General features: G+C 39.1%; 1 protein-coding gene across 3 annotated transcripts in view; it reads left to right on the top strand.

Annotated features, from left to right (window-relative positions):
- CD99L2 (CD99 molecule like 2) overlaps positions 1 to 14,939 on the top strand; it is an 86,959-nt gene that overhangs the window by 42,553 nt on the left and 29,467 nt on the right. For all 3 annotated transcript variants that reach the window (XM_025862790.2, XM_025862789.2, XM_073887878.1), the window contains exon 2: positions 13,584 to 13,643. In XM_025862790.2, coding sequence (XP_025718575.1) covers positions 13,584 to 13,643 — 60 coding nt within the window. The remainder of the gene's footprint in view (positions 1 to 13,583; positions 13,644 to 14,939) is intronic.

Here is a 14,939-nt window from a genome sequence, read left to right as displayed (position 1 = left end):
ATCTTTTCATGGCTTGATAGCTCTTTTTTTTTTTTTTTTTTTTTTTTTTTTTTAGCATGAAAGAATATCCCATCGTCTCGATGTCCCACAGTTTATCTGTTCACCCACTGAAGGAATCTTGGTTGCTTTCAAGTTTTGGCAATTAAGAATAAAGAAATTGTAAACATCTGTGTGCAGGTTTTGTGTGGACCTAAGTTTTTAGCCCCTTTGGGTAAATACCAGGGAGTATGATTGCTGGATTGTATGGTATATATGTTTAGTTTGGTTAGAAACCACTAAATTGTCTTCCAAAGTGGCTGTGCCATTTTGCATTCCCACCAGTAATTAATGAGCTCTCCTTTTGTTCCACATCCTTGCCAGCACTTGGAGGTGTCTGCAGTGCCCATCCCCTCCCCATCCTGTCTGGCAACCACCAGTTCTCTAGAGTTAAGAGTCTGGGTTTTTTTGTTTGTGTCTTTCTTTGTTGTTTATTTGTTCATTTGTTTCGTAAATTCCACATATAAGTGAAATCATATGGTATTTCTCTCTCTCTGACTGATTTGTTTCAGTTAACATTATACCCTTGGGTCCATCCATGTTGTTGCAAATGGTGAGTATTCAGCCTTTCCGGTGGCTGATTAATATTCCACTCTGTCAATTTTACTAGTCTAAATACCCTTTATAAGTGGGATCATACAGTATTTTTTTCTGTCTGACTTACTTCATTTAGCATGATGCCTTTCCTTTTTTTAGGGCTGAATGATATTCCTGTGTGTGTGTGTGTGTGTGTGTCTTCATTTATCCATCAGTGGACACTTAGGTAGTTTCCCTGCTTGGTTATTGTGAATAATGCTGCAATGAATGTGGAGGTGCAGAGATCTCTTTGAGAGAGTGATTTCATTTCATTTGTATGTGTACCCAGAAGTGGGATCGCTGGGTCATAGTAGTTCTAGTTTTCATTTGTTGAGGATCCTCTGTACTGTTTTCCATAGTGGCTGTACCAATTTACTTTCCTACTAACAGTACATAAGGGTGCCCTTTTCTGCACATTCTTGTCAACACTTACCTTGTCTTTTTGATACTAGCCATTCTAACAGGTAGGGGGTGATCTCACTGCAGTTTTGATTTGCATTTCTCTGATCATCAGTGATATTGAGCATCTTTTCACATGCATGTTGGCCATCTGGATATCTTCTTTGGAAAAGTGTCTATTCAGAACCACATAAGTGGACCTGGATCCTAGATCTGCAGGGGATGATGAGGCACCAGGGGCAGCTGGGGTGCAGCCCATTTTTTAATCAGGTTAAGTTTTAGGCATTCTTTGTAGATTTTGGATAATGGCTCTTTATCAGATGTGTCTTTGGTAAATATTTTCTCCCAGCCTGTGGCTTGTCTATTCGGTCTCTCAGTAGTGTTTTCCACAGAGCAGAAGTTTTTAATTTTAATGAAGTCCATCTTATCAAGTTTTTCCATGGATCATGCTTTTGGTCTTACATCTAAAAAGTCATTGCCAAACTCAAGTCATCTAGGTTTTCTCCTATGTTGCTTCTAGGAGATTTATCATTTTGTGTTTTATATTTAAGTCTGTGATCCATTTCGAATTAATGTTTGTGAAGGATGTAAAGTCGAAGTCTAGATTCGTTTTTCTTTTTTGCAGGTGGTTGTCCAATTGTTCTCCATTTGTTGAAGAGACTGTATTTTCTCCATTGTGTTGCTTTTTCTCCTTTGTAAAAGATCAGTTGACTATATGGGTCTATTTCTGGGCTCTCTCATCTGTTCCATTGATCTGTTTGTCTCTCTTTTGCTAATACCACACTATCTTGATTACTCTAATTTTATGGTAAGTCTGGAAGTTGGGTAGTGTCTTCCCACCTTGTTCTTTTCCTTCAATATTGTATTGGCTATTTTGGGTCTTTGTCCTCTCCACATAAACTTTTCAATCAGTTTCTCCATATCTACAAAATAACTTGCGGACATTTTGATTGTGATTGCATTGAATCTATAAATCAAGTTGGGAAACTGACGTGTTGACAGTATGGTGTCGTCTTATCCATGAACATGGAATATCTCTCCATTTATTTAGTCATTCTTTGATTTCTTTCATAGCAGTTTTGTAGCTTTCTTCATATAGATCTTACACATATTTTGTTAGATTTATACCAGGTATTTCTTTTTAGGGGCTGCTAATATAAATGGTGTTGTGTTTTTAATTTCAAATTCCACTCGTTCATTGCTGATATATAGGAAAGTGACTAACCTTGTATCCTCCAACCTTGCTGGAGTCACTTCTTAGTTTCAGGAATGTAAGGAGGTTTTTTGGGTTTTTTTTTTTTTTTTTTTTTGGTGAATCCTTTTGGATTATCTACATAGATGATCATTTGCTCTTGAACAAAGACAGTTTTTATTTCTTCCTTCCCAATCAGTATATCTATTAACCCCCCTTGTCTTGTTGCAGTAGCTAGGACTTCCACTATGATGTTGAAAAGCCGTGGTGAGCAGGGACATCATAGCCTTGTTTCTGATCTTGGAAGGAAAGCTTTAATTTATCACCATCAAGTATGGTGTTAGCTGTAGGGTTTTTGCAGATAATCTTTTTCAAGTTGAGGAAGTTCCCTTCTATTCCCAGTTTACTGAAGGTATTCCATTCTTCTAAACAGCTATATAACATTTCATTGTATTGAAGAACTAGGTTTTATTTAATTCTTCTTCTTTGATGAACACTTGGTCTGTTTCCATTTGTTTTTGCTATTTTAAGCAGTACTGTTGAGAACAACCTTGTACATACCTCTTTGGGCACATGTGCAAGTATTTTTCTGTAACAAGTACCTAAAAGTACAATTGCTGGGTTGAGAGAGATGCATATTTAAATAATTTTAATTTTTTAAATGTTGAAATAATTACAAACTTATAGGAAACTTGCAAATACAGTATAAGTCACTTCCCTCCACCAAATCATCTGAGAGTAAGTTGCTTCCCTGATGCTCCATCACTACCCCCGCCAACATCTACAATATAACTTGAGGGTATATTTCCTTCAAACAAGGACATCCTTTTATATATCCTCAGCATAACCATCTGGATCAGGAAATTAGTGTTGATGTGTTACTACCACCTAATCCTTAGACCCAATTCAAGTTTCACCAGTTGTCACAATAATGCCTAATAGAAGGAATTCCCATTTACTGGTCACCTGGATTTCCTAGTTTTACCACATTTGCCCTGGTATGTATAGGTGTGTCTAAATATTTTTTCAGAATGATTTCAGACTCAGTCACAAGCATGATGCTCATTACATCTTAATACTAAAGGATGCATTTCCTAAAAACAAGGACACTTTCTTCCCTGAGCACAGTAAATCTATCAAGATCAGGAGTTTGACAGTGATCCAGTATTACCATCTGGTCAGTAGACCTCTTTCAGATTTCACTGAGTGTCCCAATAATGCTCTTTATAGATTCAGGATCCAATCCAGGATCACCTGTTGGATTTAGCTGTCACAGTTTCCTTGATCTCTGGGATCGCCGTTCAGTGCTGAAAGCTGTTACCTCATGTTTTGCCCATTTTATAGTGTTTACAATGGAAGGGCTAATCTGACACCGGTTCTCCATCATAGCAAAAAGCAAAAGTCTGCTTCAGAATTTTAGAAGCTAGGTTATTAAGTGCTATGACTATTTTCTTGGTGGATTATATACTTTATAAAATACTGCACTTTTCCTATTTAGAGGTTGGGATCTTGAGTTTCACCTTGTCATATTAATATTGCCACATCTCTTTCCTTCCTGTTAACCTTTACCTGGTATATATTTCTCTATTATATCATATATTTCTATATAGGTATGTATATATTTCTATATTATATCTTGTCAACAGCATATAGTTATCTTTTTATTCCATTTATCTTTTGATAGATTTACCCTCTTTACACTCATTTTTTTTAAACTGATATAATTGCACATATTCTTGTGTTAAAGCTCCTGTTTTCTGTTTAATAGGTTTTTTGGCGACTTTAGTTGGATTGATTTTTAGTTGTTGGTGTTGACCTTTTATTTTATTTTTTTCTTGAGTGAGCTAGAGGTTATATATCCTAAATGTCTCTTCTATATCCTGTACATCTCTTAATATTTTTTTTTTGCTCTGGGAAATGGATTTTTAAAAATAAAGTTTATTTTTAGAACAGTTTTAGATTTACAGTGCCGCCAAGCTAGTACAGAGAGTCCTCATATGCTCCACATTCGGTTTCCCCTATTTTTAACATTTTACATTAGTGTGGTACATTTGTCACAACTAATGAACCAATATTGGTATACTATTATTAACTGAAGTCCGTACTCTATTCGGATTTTCTTTGTTTTTATCTAAAGCCCCCCTTTTTTTGTTGTTGTTTGTTGTTCCAGGATCCAATCCAGGGTGCCAGCGACCTGCCATCGTTATATCTCCTTAGGTTCTTCAGGCTGTGCCAGTTTCTCAGACTTTTGTGTGTTTTTGATGACCTTGGTTTTGAGGAGTACTGGTCACGTATTTTGTAGGATTGGAATTTGTCTTATGTTTTTCTCATGATTTTACTGGGGTTATAGGTTTTAGAGGGAAAGACCACACATTATGTATAGTGGCTGTCTCATCCCATCATATCAAAGGTATGACCCATCACTGTTGATGTTAACCTTGATCTGATGTAGTGTTTCTTAGATTTCTCCACTGTAAAGTTACTCTCTCCCCCCACCTACCTTCTCCTACTGTAATCTTTGGAAGGAAGTCAAGACTTATGGAGTGCAGAGTTATGTTTCATCTCCCTGAGCTAGAAATCTCTATATAAATTAATTTGGAATTCTTCTATTTTAACCCTTTTATGTATTTGTTTAATGTATATTTATATCAGCATGGACACATGAATATTTTATCCTTCGGATTATCATCTCATACTATTTTGTTGATTAAATTGTTCCAGCTTTAGCTGGGAGCTCTTTCAGTTGGCCCTGTGCTTCTCTGACATATACCCGTAAATATCAATATTTTAAAAAATACTTCCTGGCGCTAGAAGATGCTACAAACTCATATATTTCTTGTTCCAATCCTAGAATCTGCCATTTTTCCAAGGAGTTCTGTTTTTCTTTAATTGGAGAATGGTATTTTGAAACCAAGATCTGGGTGCTAGATGTGCTCATTGCTACTGGGGTGTAATTGCTTCTAGGCCATCTCAGGTGACAGAGCAAAGGCATGTCTGCATACTAGCTCATATATATACACACACGTCTGTAAGTATTTTTATATGTAACCATCTGTGTGTATATTAAGCTACGCATGATTCATACCGAGGTCTCCAACTCTAATTGATCATCACATGGGTCATTCTGGCCTCTTTTTTTTTTTTTTAACTTTTTTTCTTTTTCTTTAAATTCAATTAACATATAATGTATTAGTTTCAGAGGCAGAGTTCAGTGATTCATCAGTCCTTAGTAATACCCGATGTTCATGACATCACATGCCTTCCTTAATGTCCATCACCCAGTTACCCCATCCCCCCACCCCCCACCACTCCAGCAACCCTCAGTTTGTTTCCTATGATTAAGAGTCTCTTACGGTTTATGTCCCTCTCTGATTTCATCTTGTTTTATTTTTCCCTCCCTTCTCCTATGAACCTTGTTTTGTTCTTAAATTCGACATATAAGTGAGATCCTATGATAATTGTCTTTCTCTGCTTGACTTATTTCGCTCAGCGTAATACCCTCCAGTTCCATCCACATTGTTGCAAATGGCAAGATTTCATTTTTTGATGGCTGCATAATAGTTCATTGTATATATATACACCACAACTTCTTTATCCATTCATCCATTGATGGCCATCTGGGCTCCTTCCATAGTTTGGCTGTTGTGGACATTGCTGCTATAAACATTAGGGTGCAGGTACCCCTTCGGATTGCTCCATTTGTATCTTTGGGGTAAATCCCTAGTAGTGCAATTGCTGGGTCATAGGGTAGCTCTATTTTCAACTTCTTGAGGAACCTCCATACTGTTTTCCAGAGTGGTTGCATCAGCTTGCATTCCCACCAACAGTGTAGGAGGCTTCCCCTTTCTCCGCATCCCCGCCAACATCTGTCGTTTCCTGACTTGTTAATTTTAGCCATTCTGACTGGTGTGAGGTGGTATCTCACTGAGGTTTTGATTTGGATTTCCCTGATGCCGAGCGATGTTGAGCACTTTTTCATGTGTCTGTTGGCCATTTGGATGTCTTCTTTGGAAAAATGTCTGTTCATGTCTTCTGTCCATTTCTTGATTGGATTCTGTGGTTTTGGGGCTTGAGTTTGATAAGTTCTTTACAGATCTCGGATACTAGCCCTTTATCTGACATGTCATTTGCAAATACCTTCTCCCATTCTGTCGGTTGTCTTTCAGTTTTGTCGACTGATTCCTTTGCTGTGTAGAAGCTTTTTATCTTGAAGTCCCAATAGTTCATTTTTGCCTTTGTTTCCCTTGCCTTTGGAGATGTGTCTAGCAAGAAGTAGCTGCGGTGAAGGTCACAGAGGTTGCTGCCTGTGTTCTCCTGTAGGATTTTGATGGACTCCTATCTTACATTTAAGTCTTTCATCCATTTTGAGTCTATTTTGTGTGTGGTGTAAGGAAATGGTCCAGTCTCATTCTTCTGCATGTGGCTGTCCAATTTTCCCAACACCATTTGTTGAAGAGACTGTCTTTTTTCCATTGTACATTCTTTCCTGCTTTGTCGAGGATAAGTTGACCATAGAGTTGAGGGTCCATTTCTGGGCTCTCTATTCCGGAATGTTCCATTGATCTATGTGTCTGTTTTTGTGCCAGTACCATACTGTCTTGATGATGACAGCTTTGTAATAGAGCTTGAAGTCCGGAATTGTGATGCCACCAGCTTTGCTTTTCTTTTTCAACATTCCTTTGGCTATTCAGGGTCTTTTCTGGTTCCATACAAATTTTTGGGTTATTCCATTTCTTTGAAAAAAGTGGTTGGTATTTTGATAGGGATTGCATTAAATGTGTAGATTGCTCTAGGTAGCATGGACATTTTCACAATATTTGTTCTTCCAATCCATGAGCATGGAACGTTTTTCCATTTCTTTGTGTGTTCTTCAATTTCTTTCATGAGTGTTCTATAGTTTTCTGAGTACAGATTCTTTGCCTCTTCGGTTAGATTTATTCCTAGGTATCATGGTTTTGGGTGCAATTGTAAATGGGATCGACTCCTTAATTTCTCTCTCTTCTGTCTTGGTGTTGGTGTATAGAAAAGCAACTGATTTCTGTGCATTGATTTTATATCCTGCCACTTTACTGAGTTCCTGTATGAGGTCTAGCAGTTTTGGGGTGGAGTCTTTTGGGTTTTCCACATAAAGTGTCATATCATCTGTAAAAAATGAGAGTTTCACTTCTTTGCTGATTCAGGTGCCTATTTTATTTTATTTTTATTTTGCTTTATTTTATTATGTTATGTTAATCACCATACATTACAGCATTAGTTTTTGATGTAGTGTTCCATGATTGTTTGCGTATAACACCCAGTGCTCCATTCAATACGTGCCCTCTTTAATACCCATCACCAGGCTAACCCATCCCCCCAATGCCTTTTATTTCTTTTTGTTGTCTGATTGCTGAGGCTAGGACTTCTAGTAGTATGTTGAACAGCAGTGGTGATAGTGGACATCCCTGCCATGTTCCTGACCTTAGGGGAAAAGCTCTTAGTTTTTCCCCATTGAGAATGATATTTGCTGTGGGTTTTTCTTAGATGGCTTTTATGATATTGAGGGATGTACCCTCTATCCCTATACGCTGAAGAGTTTTGATCAAGAAAGGATGCTGTATTTTGTCAAATGCTTTTTCTGCATCTCTTGAGAGGATCATGTGGTTCTTGTTCTTTCTTTTATTAATGTATTGTAACACATTGATTTGCGGATGTTGACCCAACCTTGCAGCCCAGGAATAAATCCCACTTGGTCGTGGTGAATAATCCTTTTAATGTACTGTTGGATCCTGTTGGCTAGTATTTTGGTGAGAATTTTTGCATCCGTGTTCATCAGGAATATTGGTCTGTAATTCTTTTTGATGGGGTCTTTGTCTGGTTTTGGGATCAGGGTAATGGTGGCCTCATAAAATGAGTTTGGAAGTTTTCCTTCCATTCCTATTCTTTGAAACAGCTTCAGAATAATAGGTATTAGTTCTTCTTTAAATGTTTGGTAGAATTCCCCTGGGAAGCCATCTGGCCCTGGGCTCTTGTTGGGAGATTTTTGATGACTGCTTCAATTTCCTTACTGGTTATGGGTCTGTTCAGGTTTCCTATTTCTTCCTGGTTCAGTTTTGGTAGTTGATACGTCTCTAGGAATGCATCCATTTTTTCCAGATTATCTAATTTGCTGACATAGAGTTGCTCATAATATGTTCTTATAATTGTTTGTATTTCTTTGGTGTTGGTTGTGATCTATCCTCTTTCATTCATGATTTTATTTATTTGGGTCCTTTCTCTCTTCTTTTTGATAAGTCTGGCCAGGGGTTTATCAATCTTATTAATTCTTTCAAAGAACCAGCTCCTAGTTTCGTTGATCTGTTCTACTGTTCTTTTGGTTTCTCTTTCTTTGATTCTTTCTCTTCTCCTGCTGGGTTTAGGCTTTATTTGCTGTTCTTTCTCCAGTTCCTTTAGGTGTAGGGTTAGGTTGTGTATTTGACCTTTCTTGTTTCTTGAGAAAGGCTTGTATTGCTCTATACTTTCCTCTTAGGACCGCCTTTGCTGCATTCCAAAGATTTTGAACAGTTGTGTTTTATCTTCATTTGTTTCCATGAATTTTTAAAATTCTTCTTTATTTTCCTGGTTGACCCATTCATTTTTTAGTAGGATGCTTTTTTTTTTTTTAAGATTTTATTTATTTATTTGACAGAGACAGCGAGAGCAGGAACACAAGCAGCGGGAGTGGGAGAGGGAGAACAGGCCTCCTGCTGAGGAGGGAGCCTGATGTGGGACTTGATCCCAGGACCCCGGGAGCATGACCTGAGCCAAAGACAGACGCCCAACGACTGAGCCACCCAGGTGCCCTAGTAGGATGCTTTTTAGCCTCCACGTACTTGAGTTCTTTCCAACTTTCCTCTTGTGATTGAGTTCTAGTTTCAAAGCATTGTGGTCTGAAAATATGCAGGGAATGATCCCAATCTTTTGGTACCAGTTGAGACCTCATTTGTGACCCAGGATATGTGATCTATTCTGGAAAATGTTCCATGTGCACTCGAGAAGAACGTATTCTCTTGCTTTAGGATGAAATGCTCTGAATGTATCTGTGAAGTCCATCTGGTCCAATGTGTCATTGAAAGCCCTTGTGTCCTTGTTGATCTTCTGCTTAGATGATCTGTCCATTGCAATGAGTGGGGTGTTAAAGTCCCCTACTGTTATTGTATTATTATCAGTGTGTTTAATTTTGTTATTAATTGGTTTATGTAATTGGCTGCTCCCATGTTAGGGTCATAAATATTTACAACTGTTAGATCTTCTTGTTGGATAGACCCTTTAATTATGATATGGTGTCCTTCCTCATCTCTTATTAAAATGTAATCTGTCTCTTATTAAAATCTTATTTGTCTGATATAAGGATTGCCACCCCAGCTTTCTTTTGATGTCCATTAGTATGATAAATGGTTTCCACCTGCTCACTTTCAGTCTGGAGGTGTCTTTAGGTCTAAAATGAGCCTCTTGCAGACAGCATATTGATGGGTCTTGCTTTTTTATCCAGTTTGATACCCTGTGTCTTCTGATTGGGGCATTTAGCCCATTTACATTCAATTATTGAAATATATGAATTTAGTGCCATTGTATTACCTGTAAAATCACTGTTTCTATATGTTGTCTCTGTTCCATTCTGGTCTGTGTTACTTTTGGGTGCTCTCTTTGCTTAAAGCATCCCTTTTACTATTTCTTGCAGGACTGGTTTAGTGATCACAAATTCTTTTAGTTCTGTTTGTCCTGGAAGCTTTTTCTCTCTCCTTCTATTTTGAATGACAGCCTTGTTGGACAAAGTATTCTTGGCTGCATATTTTTCTCATTTATCACTTGAATATATCATACCGGTCCTTTCTGGCCTGCCAGGTCTCTGTGGATGGGTCTGCTGCCAGTCTAATGTTTCTACCCTTGTAGGTTACGGACCTCTTGTCCCGAGCTGCTGTCTGGATTTTCTCTTTGTCTCTGAGATTTGCAAGCTTCACTATTATATGTCGTGGTGTTGACCTATTTTTATTGATTTTTGAGGGGGAATTCCCTGTGCCTCCTGCACTTGAATGTCTGTTTCCTTCCCCAGACTAGGGAAGTTCTCGGCTATAATTTGCTCCAGTATACCTTCTGCCTTTCTCTCTCTTTTCTCTTCTGAGATCCCAGTTATTCTATTGTTTAACTTGAGGGTATCATTTATCTCTCGAATTCTCCCCCTTGTGATCTAGTAGTTGTTTATCTCCCTTTTTCTCCGCTTCTTTTTTGTCCATCATTTTGTCTTCAGTATCACCAATTCTCTCTTCTGCCTCATTTATCCTAGCAGTTAGAGCCTCCCATTTTTTATTGCATCTCATTAATAGCTGTTTTGATTTCAGCTTGATTAGATTTTAGTTATTTCTCCAGAAAGGGATTCTCTAGTGTCTTCCATGCTTTTTTCAAGCCAAACTAGTATCTATATAATTATTCTGAACTCTAGGTCTGACATTTTATTTATGTCCATACTGATTAGGTCCCTGGCAATCAGTGTTCCCTCTTGTTCACTTTTTGGAGGTGAGTTTTTCCATCTTGTCATTCTGTCTAGAGAAGAATAGATGGATGAGAGAACAAGATACTAAAATGACAACAATGACCCCAGAGAAATATACACTAAACAAATCAGAAGAGACCTGAAACTGAAAAAAAAAAGAATCAGACAGGTGAACAGAACAGATCCATACACATTGGTCCTGTGTGTATTTTGTTTCATTTGTTAGAAAACTAGATCCTAAAATTGTAAAGAAAGAAAAACTTATATATGTATAAAAATAAAATTGCATACAATGAAAGGATAGAATGTAAGTGTAAAAATGGAAATTAAAAGACAAAAAAAGTATAAAGTGACAGGTGAACAGGACAGAGCATAAACTAGATTCTGGGTGTATTTTGGTCTCTTTGTTAGAAGAAACTGCATCCCAAAATTGTAAAGAAAGAAAAACTTAGGGCACCTGGGTGGCTCAGTTGGTTAAGCGACTGCCTTTGGCTCAGGTCATGATACTGGAGTCCTGGGATCAAGTCCTACATCAGGTTCCCTGCTCAGCAGGGAGTCTGCTTCTCCCTCTGACCCTACCCCCTCTTTGGCTATCTCTCTCTCTCTCTCAAATAAATAAATAAAATCTTTAAAAATATATATATACAAATATAAAACTAAATACAGTGAAAGGATAGAATGTAACTGTAAAAATGAAAATTTAAAAAGACCTAAAAAAGAGTTGATAAAATAAGAAATTGGGTGTAAAGGGAATGAGAAGAAAAGTTAAAATTGAAAGACTAAGGAATCATGGGGAAAAAAAAAACCCTATGAATTCTTTGTTCTTTATTTCCCTAATGCTGGAATTTTGCATTTCTCTATGATCGTAAACTTGGTCTTAGCTGGATGTTCTTGCAGATCTTCCATGGGAGGGGCCTATTGCGTTGATTTTCAGGTGTCTTTGCCCCAAGTGCAATTGCACTGCCTTTGCCAGGGGCCGGGCTAAGTAATCTGCTCGGGTTTGCTCTCGGGAGCTTTTGTTCCCTGCAAGCTTTCTGTACAGCTTTGGAGGACGAGAGTGAAATGGCGGCCTCCCCATCTCTGCCCTGGAGGAGCCGAGAACTCGGGGCCCCACTCCTCAGTGCGCCCCCAGAGAAAAGCAGTCAGTCATTCCCATCTCCCTGGTCTCCAGCCACACTCCATGCTCACCTGGCCAGTGACCGAGCGTTTCTGTCTCAGGCACACAACCCCGTGTGGAGTCTCCAAACCTAGCCGACTCCTGTGGCGGGCTCCCGAGCTGCTCCTTCTGGGGTAAGAAGGGGAATCTCGGTGAGGTTCTACAACTCCTTGGGCTCCTGCTTCGAGAGCAGTGGCTGGACTATGCCACAGTTTATGGTATATGGCGACCCTGAGCTGAGAGCCTACTCCTGGGCTCACTGTTTGCCGCCAGCTTCCCTGCTGCGATGCTTGGGAACTCTGCTGCACTCGGGCACCCCCTGTCTTCCTGTAACCCTAGGGGTCCTGAGACCACACTGTCCCACCTAGGGTTCTGCCCCTGCTTAGCCACCTGAGTGATGTCCCTCACTGGAGCAGACCTCTAAAAGTTCTGATTTTATTTATTTATTTTTTTAAAGATTTTATTTATTAGAGAGACAGCGAGAGAGGGAACACAAGCAGGGGCAGGGGGAGAGGGAGAAGCAGGCCTCCCGCTGAGCAGGGAGCCCGATGTGGGACTCGATCCCAGGACCCTGGGATCATGACCCGAGCCGAAGGCAGACGCTTAACGACTGAGCCACCCGGGCGCCCCAAAAGTTCTGATTTTATACTCAGCTGCTGTATCACTTTTCAGTAGCTGGCTGATGGAGGCTCCCTCCCCTCATGGTTTATCTTCCCATATATCGCCTGGGATTCACGTCTCTGCACCTCCTACCTTCCAGAAAGTGGTCGCTTTTCTATTTGTGGAGTTGCAGCTATTCTTAGTTCTCCGGTTGAGTTGGCAGGTGTTCAGAATGATTTGATAGCTATCTAGCTGAATTCCTGGGACCAGACGAAACTAAGGTCTCCAACTCTGCCATCTTGGACTCCTCCCATTCTGGCCTTCTCTTACTGATAATTTCCCTCTCCAACAGTGAGAAGCCTGGCTTCTACGATTCATCACCCCTTTACCTATTTGTTCAGTTCCAGTATACATACATAGTAGTTTGAAAATTGATAATATATATACCCATGTTGGAAACTACATGCCCATCTAGGGGAAATGATAGCTGTCAAGTTCAAAAGCAGGCAGAGTTGGGCATATTGATCTACCTCTGAGAACAGATTCTCTTGTGAAAAGCTTTTCCCTCAAGCCTTTTAAGTGATGTGTAATCAGAGCTGCTAATCTAGATATGGATATTGGGGTCGGGGGGAAGGTACCCTGGATTGACACAATGCGGTGCAGCATTTATGAGATGTGGAGTGGGATATAAGAACCTGGCTCATTCTCAGTGGAGCTTTGGACTCCAATATTCCTTGTGGCAAAAGCCATACATACTGTGGAGAAGGCTTTTTTGTAAGATTGTGCTTCGTGTTCTGTACAGTTGAGCCTTCAGCCTTCTAGTGGACTGAAAACTGTGATCATTAAACTTGGTGAGATTAAATCCTACATGATCTCAAGATCCTTAACTATATCTGCAAAGACTGTTTTTCTGTTTTGCTTTTGGTGGAGATAAGTTGTTTGTAGGAGGATATCAACTCAGTGTGTCTTTGGATGGCTTCTACCAACTTCCTTTTGTGGTATTAACCTTCATGACACCCTCTAAAGGGAAACAACCATTACAAGAAACTATTTCAGTACGATTTTGTTTTATGCAAAAATAATTAAATTTTAAAACTTTTTTTTTTTTAAATTTTTAGGATCTGGGGACTCTAATTTACGTCTGGAGGATGCATTGAAAGAAACTTCCTCAGTAAAGTGTGAGTAGTAAATCAAGCTATTAAAAACAAACAATAGTGATTAATATGCACCACCCACTCAGAATACACACTCAAGGAAAACATTTTTTTATCTGTATTGATCAGATAAAATATGGGTGTCATAAATTGCATTATTTAAAAGAAAATCTGAATATTTAACATAATTTGTTTCCTTTGCGAAGAATACCACACAATATGTAATAGCTGATACAGCATTTTCTCCAGCAGTGACCTCAGGAGACTGCCTTTCCCTAGCTCAGGAAAAGATACTTTGAAGTGAATGAGAGATTTGTTTTTCCTTCTAGATTTTTTTTAATATAAACGGCTTTTCTTAAAATGGTGTCTATACGTAATCTCTCAAATGCTAAGCTTTGTCGCCAGTTTCTCTTTACATTTTTTTTTAAAAAATTAAACCATTTTTTTTTAAGTGTGAATGTTAGAAAGTAAAGTCGAGATTTTGTGCAACCCCTCCCCATCCTACAAATGTCACTCCCATCCCGGGAGGGAACTGCTGAAGTCCGTTTGGGATCTGCTGGTCCCAGATGATTTTCTGTGCTGTTACGTACATCTGTACACATAGATTGTTTGGTGTTTTTTTGTTTTACATAACATGTACGGCCCTTTAATTTACTTATGTGTGTATTACTGTACAATTTTTTTTAATTTAATATGTATTGAAGACCTGAATAAATGTATCTGTCTATCTGTGTTAATTTCCCAGGGCTACTATAACAAAGTATTATAAACCGGCAGGCTTAAACCCACAGAAACATAGTCTCTCAGAGTTCTGGAAGCCAGCGGTCCAAAATGAGGGTGTCAGCAGGACCATGCTCCCCCTCTGAAGGCTCGAGCTCAGCTGGGGTGACTTGCAGCTGCCTCACTCCAATCTCTGCCTCCATCTTTACAGAACCTTCTCGTTTGTGTGGTGTCGTCTTCTCTTCTGTCTCTTATAGGGGTTCTTTTTGTTGGATTTAGAACCCACCTGGATAATCCTACATGATCTCATCTCAGTATCCTTAATTACATCTGCAAAGACCGTTTTTCCAAATAGGGTCTTGTTTATGGCATCTGGGGATTAGGACTCCACTATATATTTTGGGGGCCACCATGGAACCTACTACATTATCCATATATCCACATCTTTATACTTCAGATGTAAACTTGGGCTTCATGGAGCTGGCATTCCAGTGGTGTGGCTTTGGCCACGGCCAGTGCTGCCATTTCCTTATTGGCCGATGTGTGATTTGCTTTCATTTTGCATAATTACAAATAGGGCTTCAGTGAACATTCTTGCCC

The sequence above is a fragment of the Callorhinus ursinus genome, unplaced genomic scaffold (genome assembly GCF_003265705.2).
Source record: "Callorhinus ursinus isolate GAN/ISIS: 27379988/994484 unplaced genomic scaffold, GSC_fseal_2.0 scaffold84, whole genome shotgun sequence".
Taxonomy (NCBI): Eukaryota; Metazoa; Chordata; class Mammalia; order Carnivora; family Otariidae; genus Callorhinus; species Callorhinus ursinus.
Note: the sequence above shows the minus strand (reverse complement) of the source record. Positions and strands in the feature narration are given on the sequence as shown.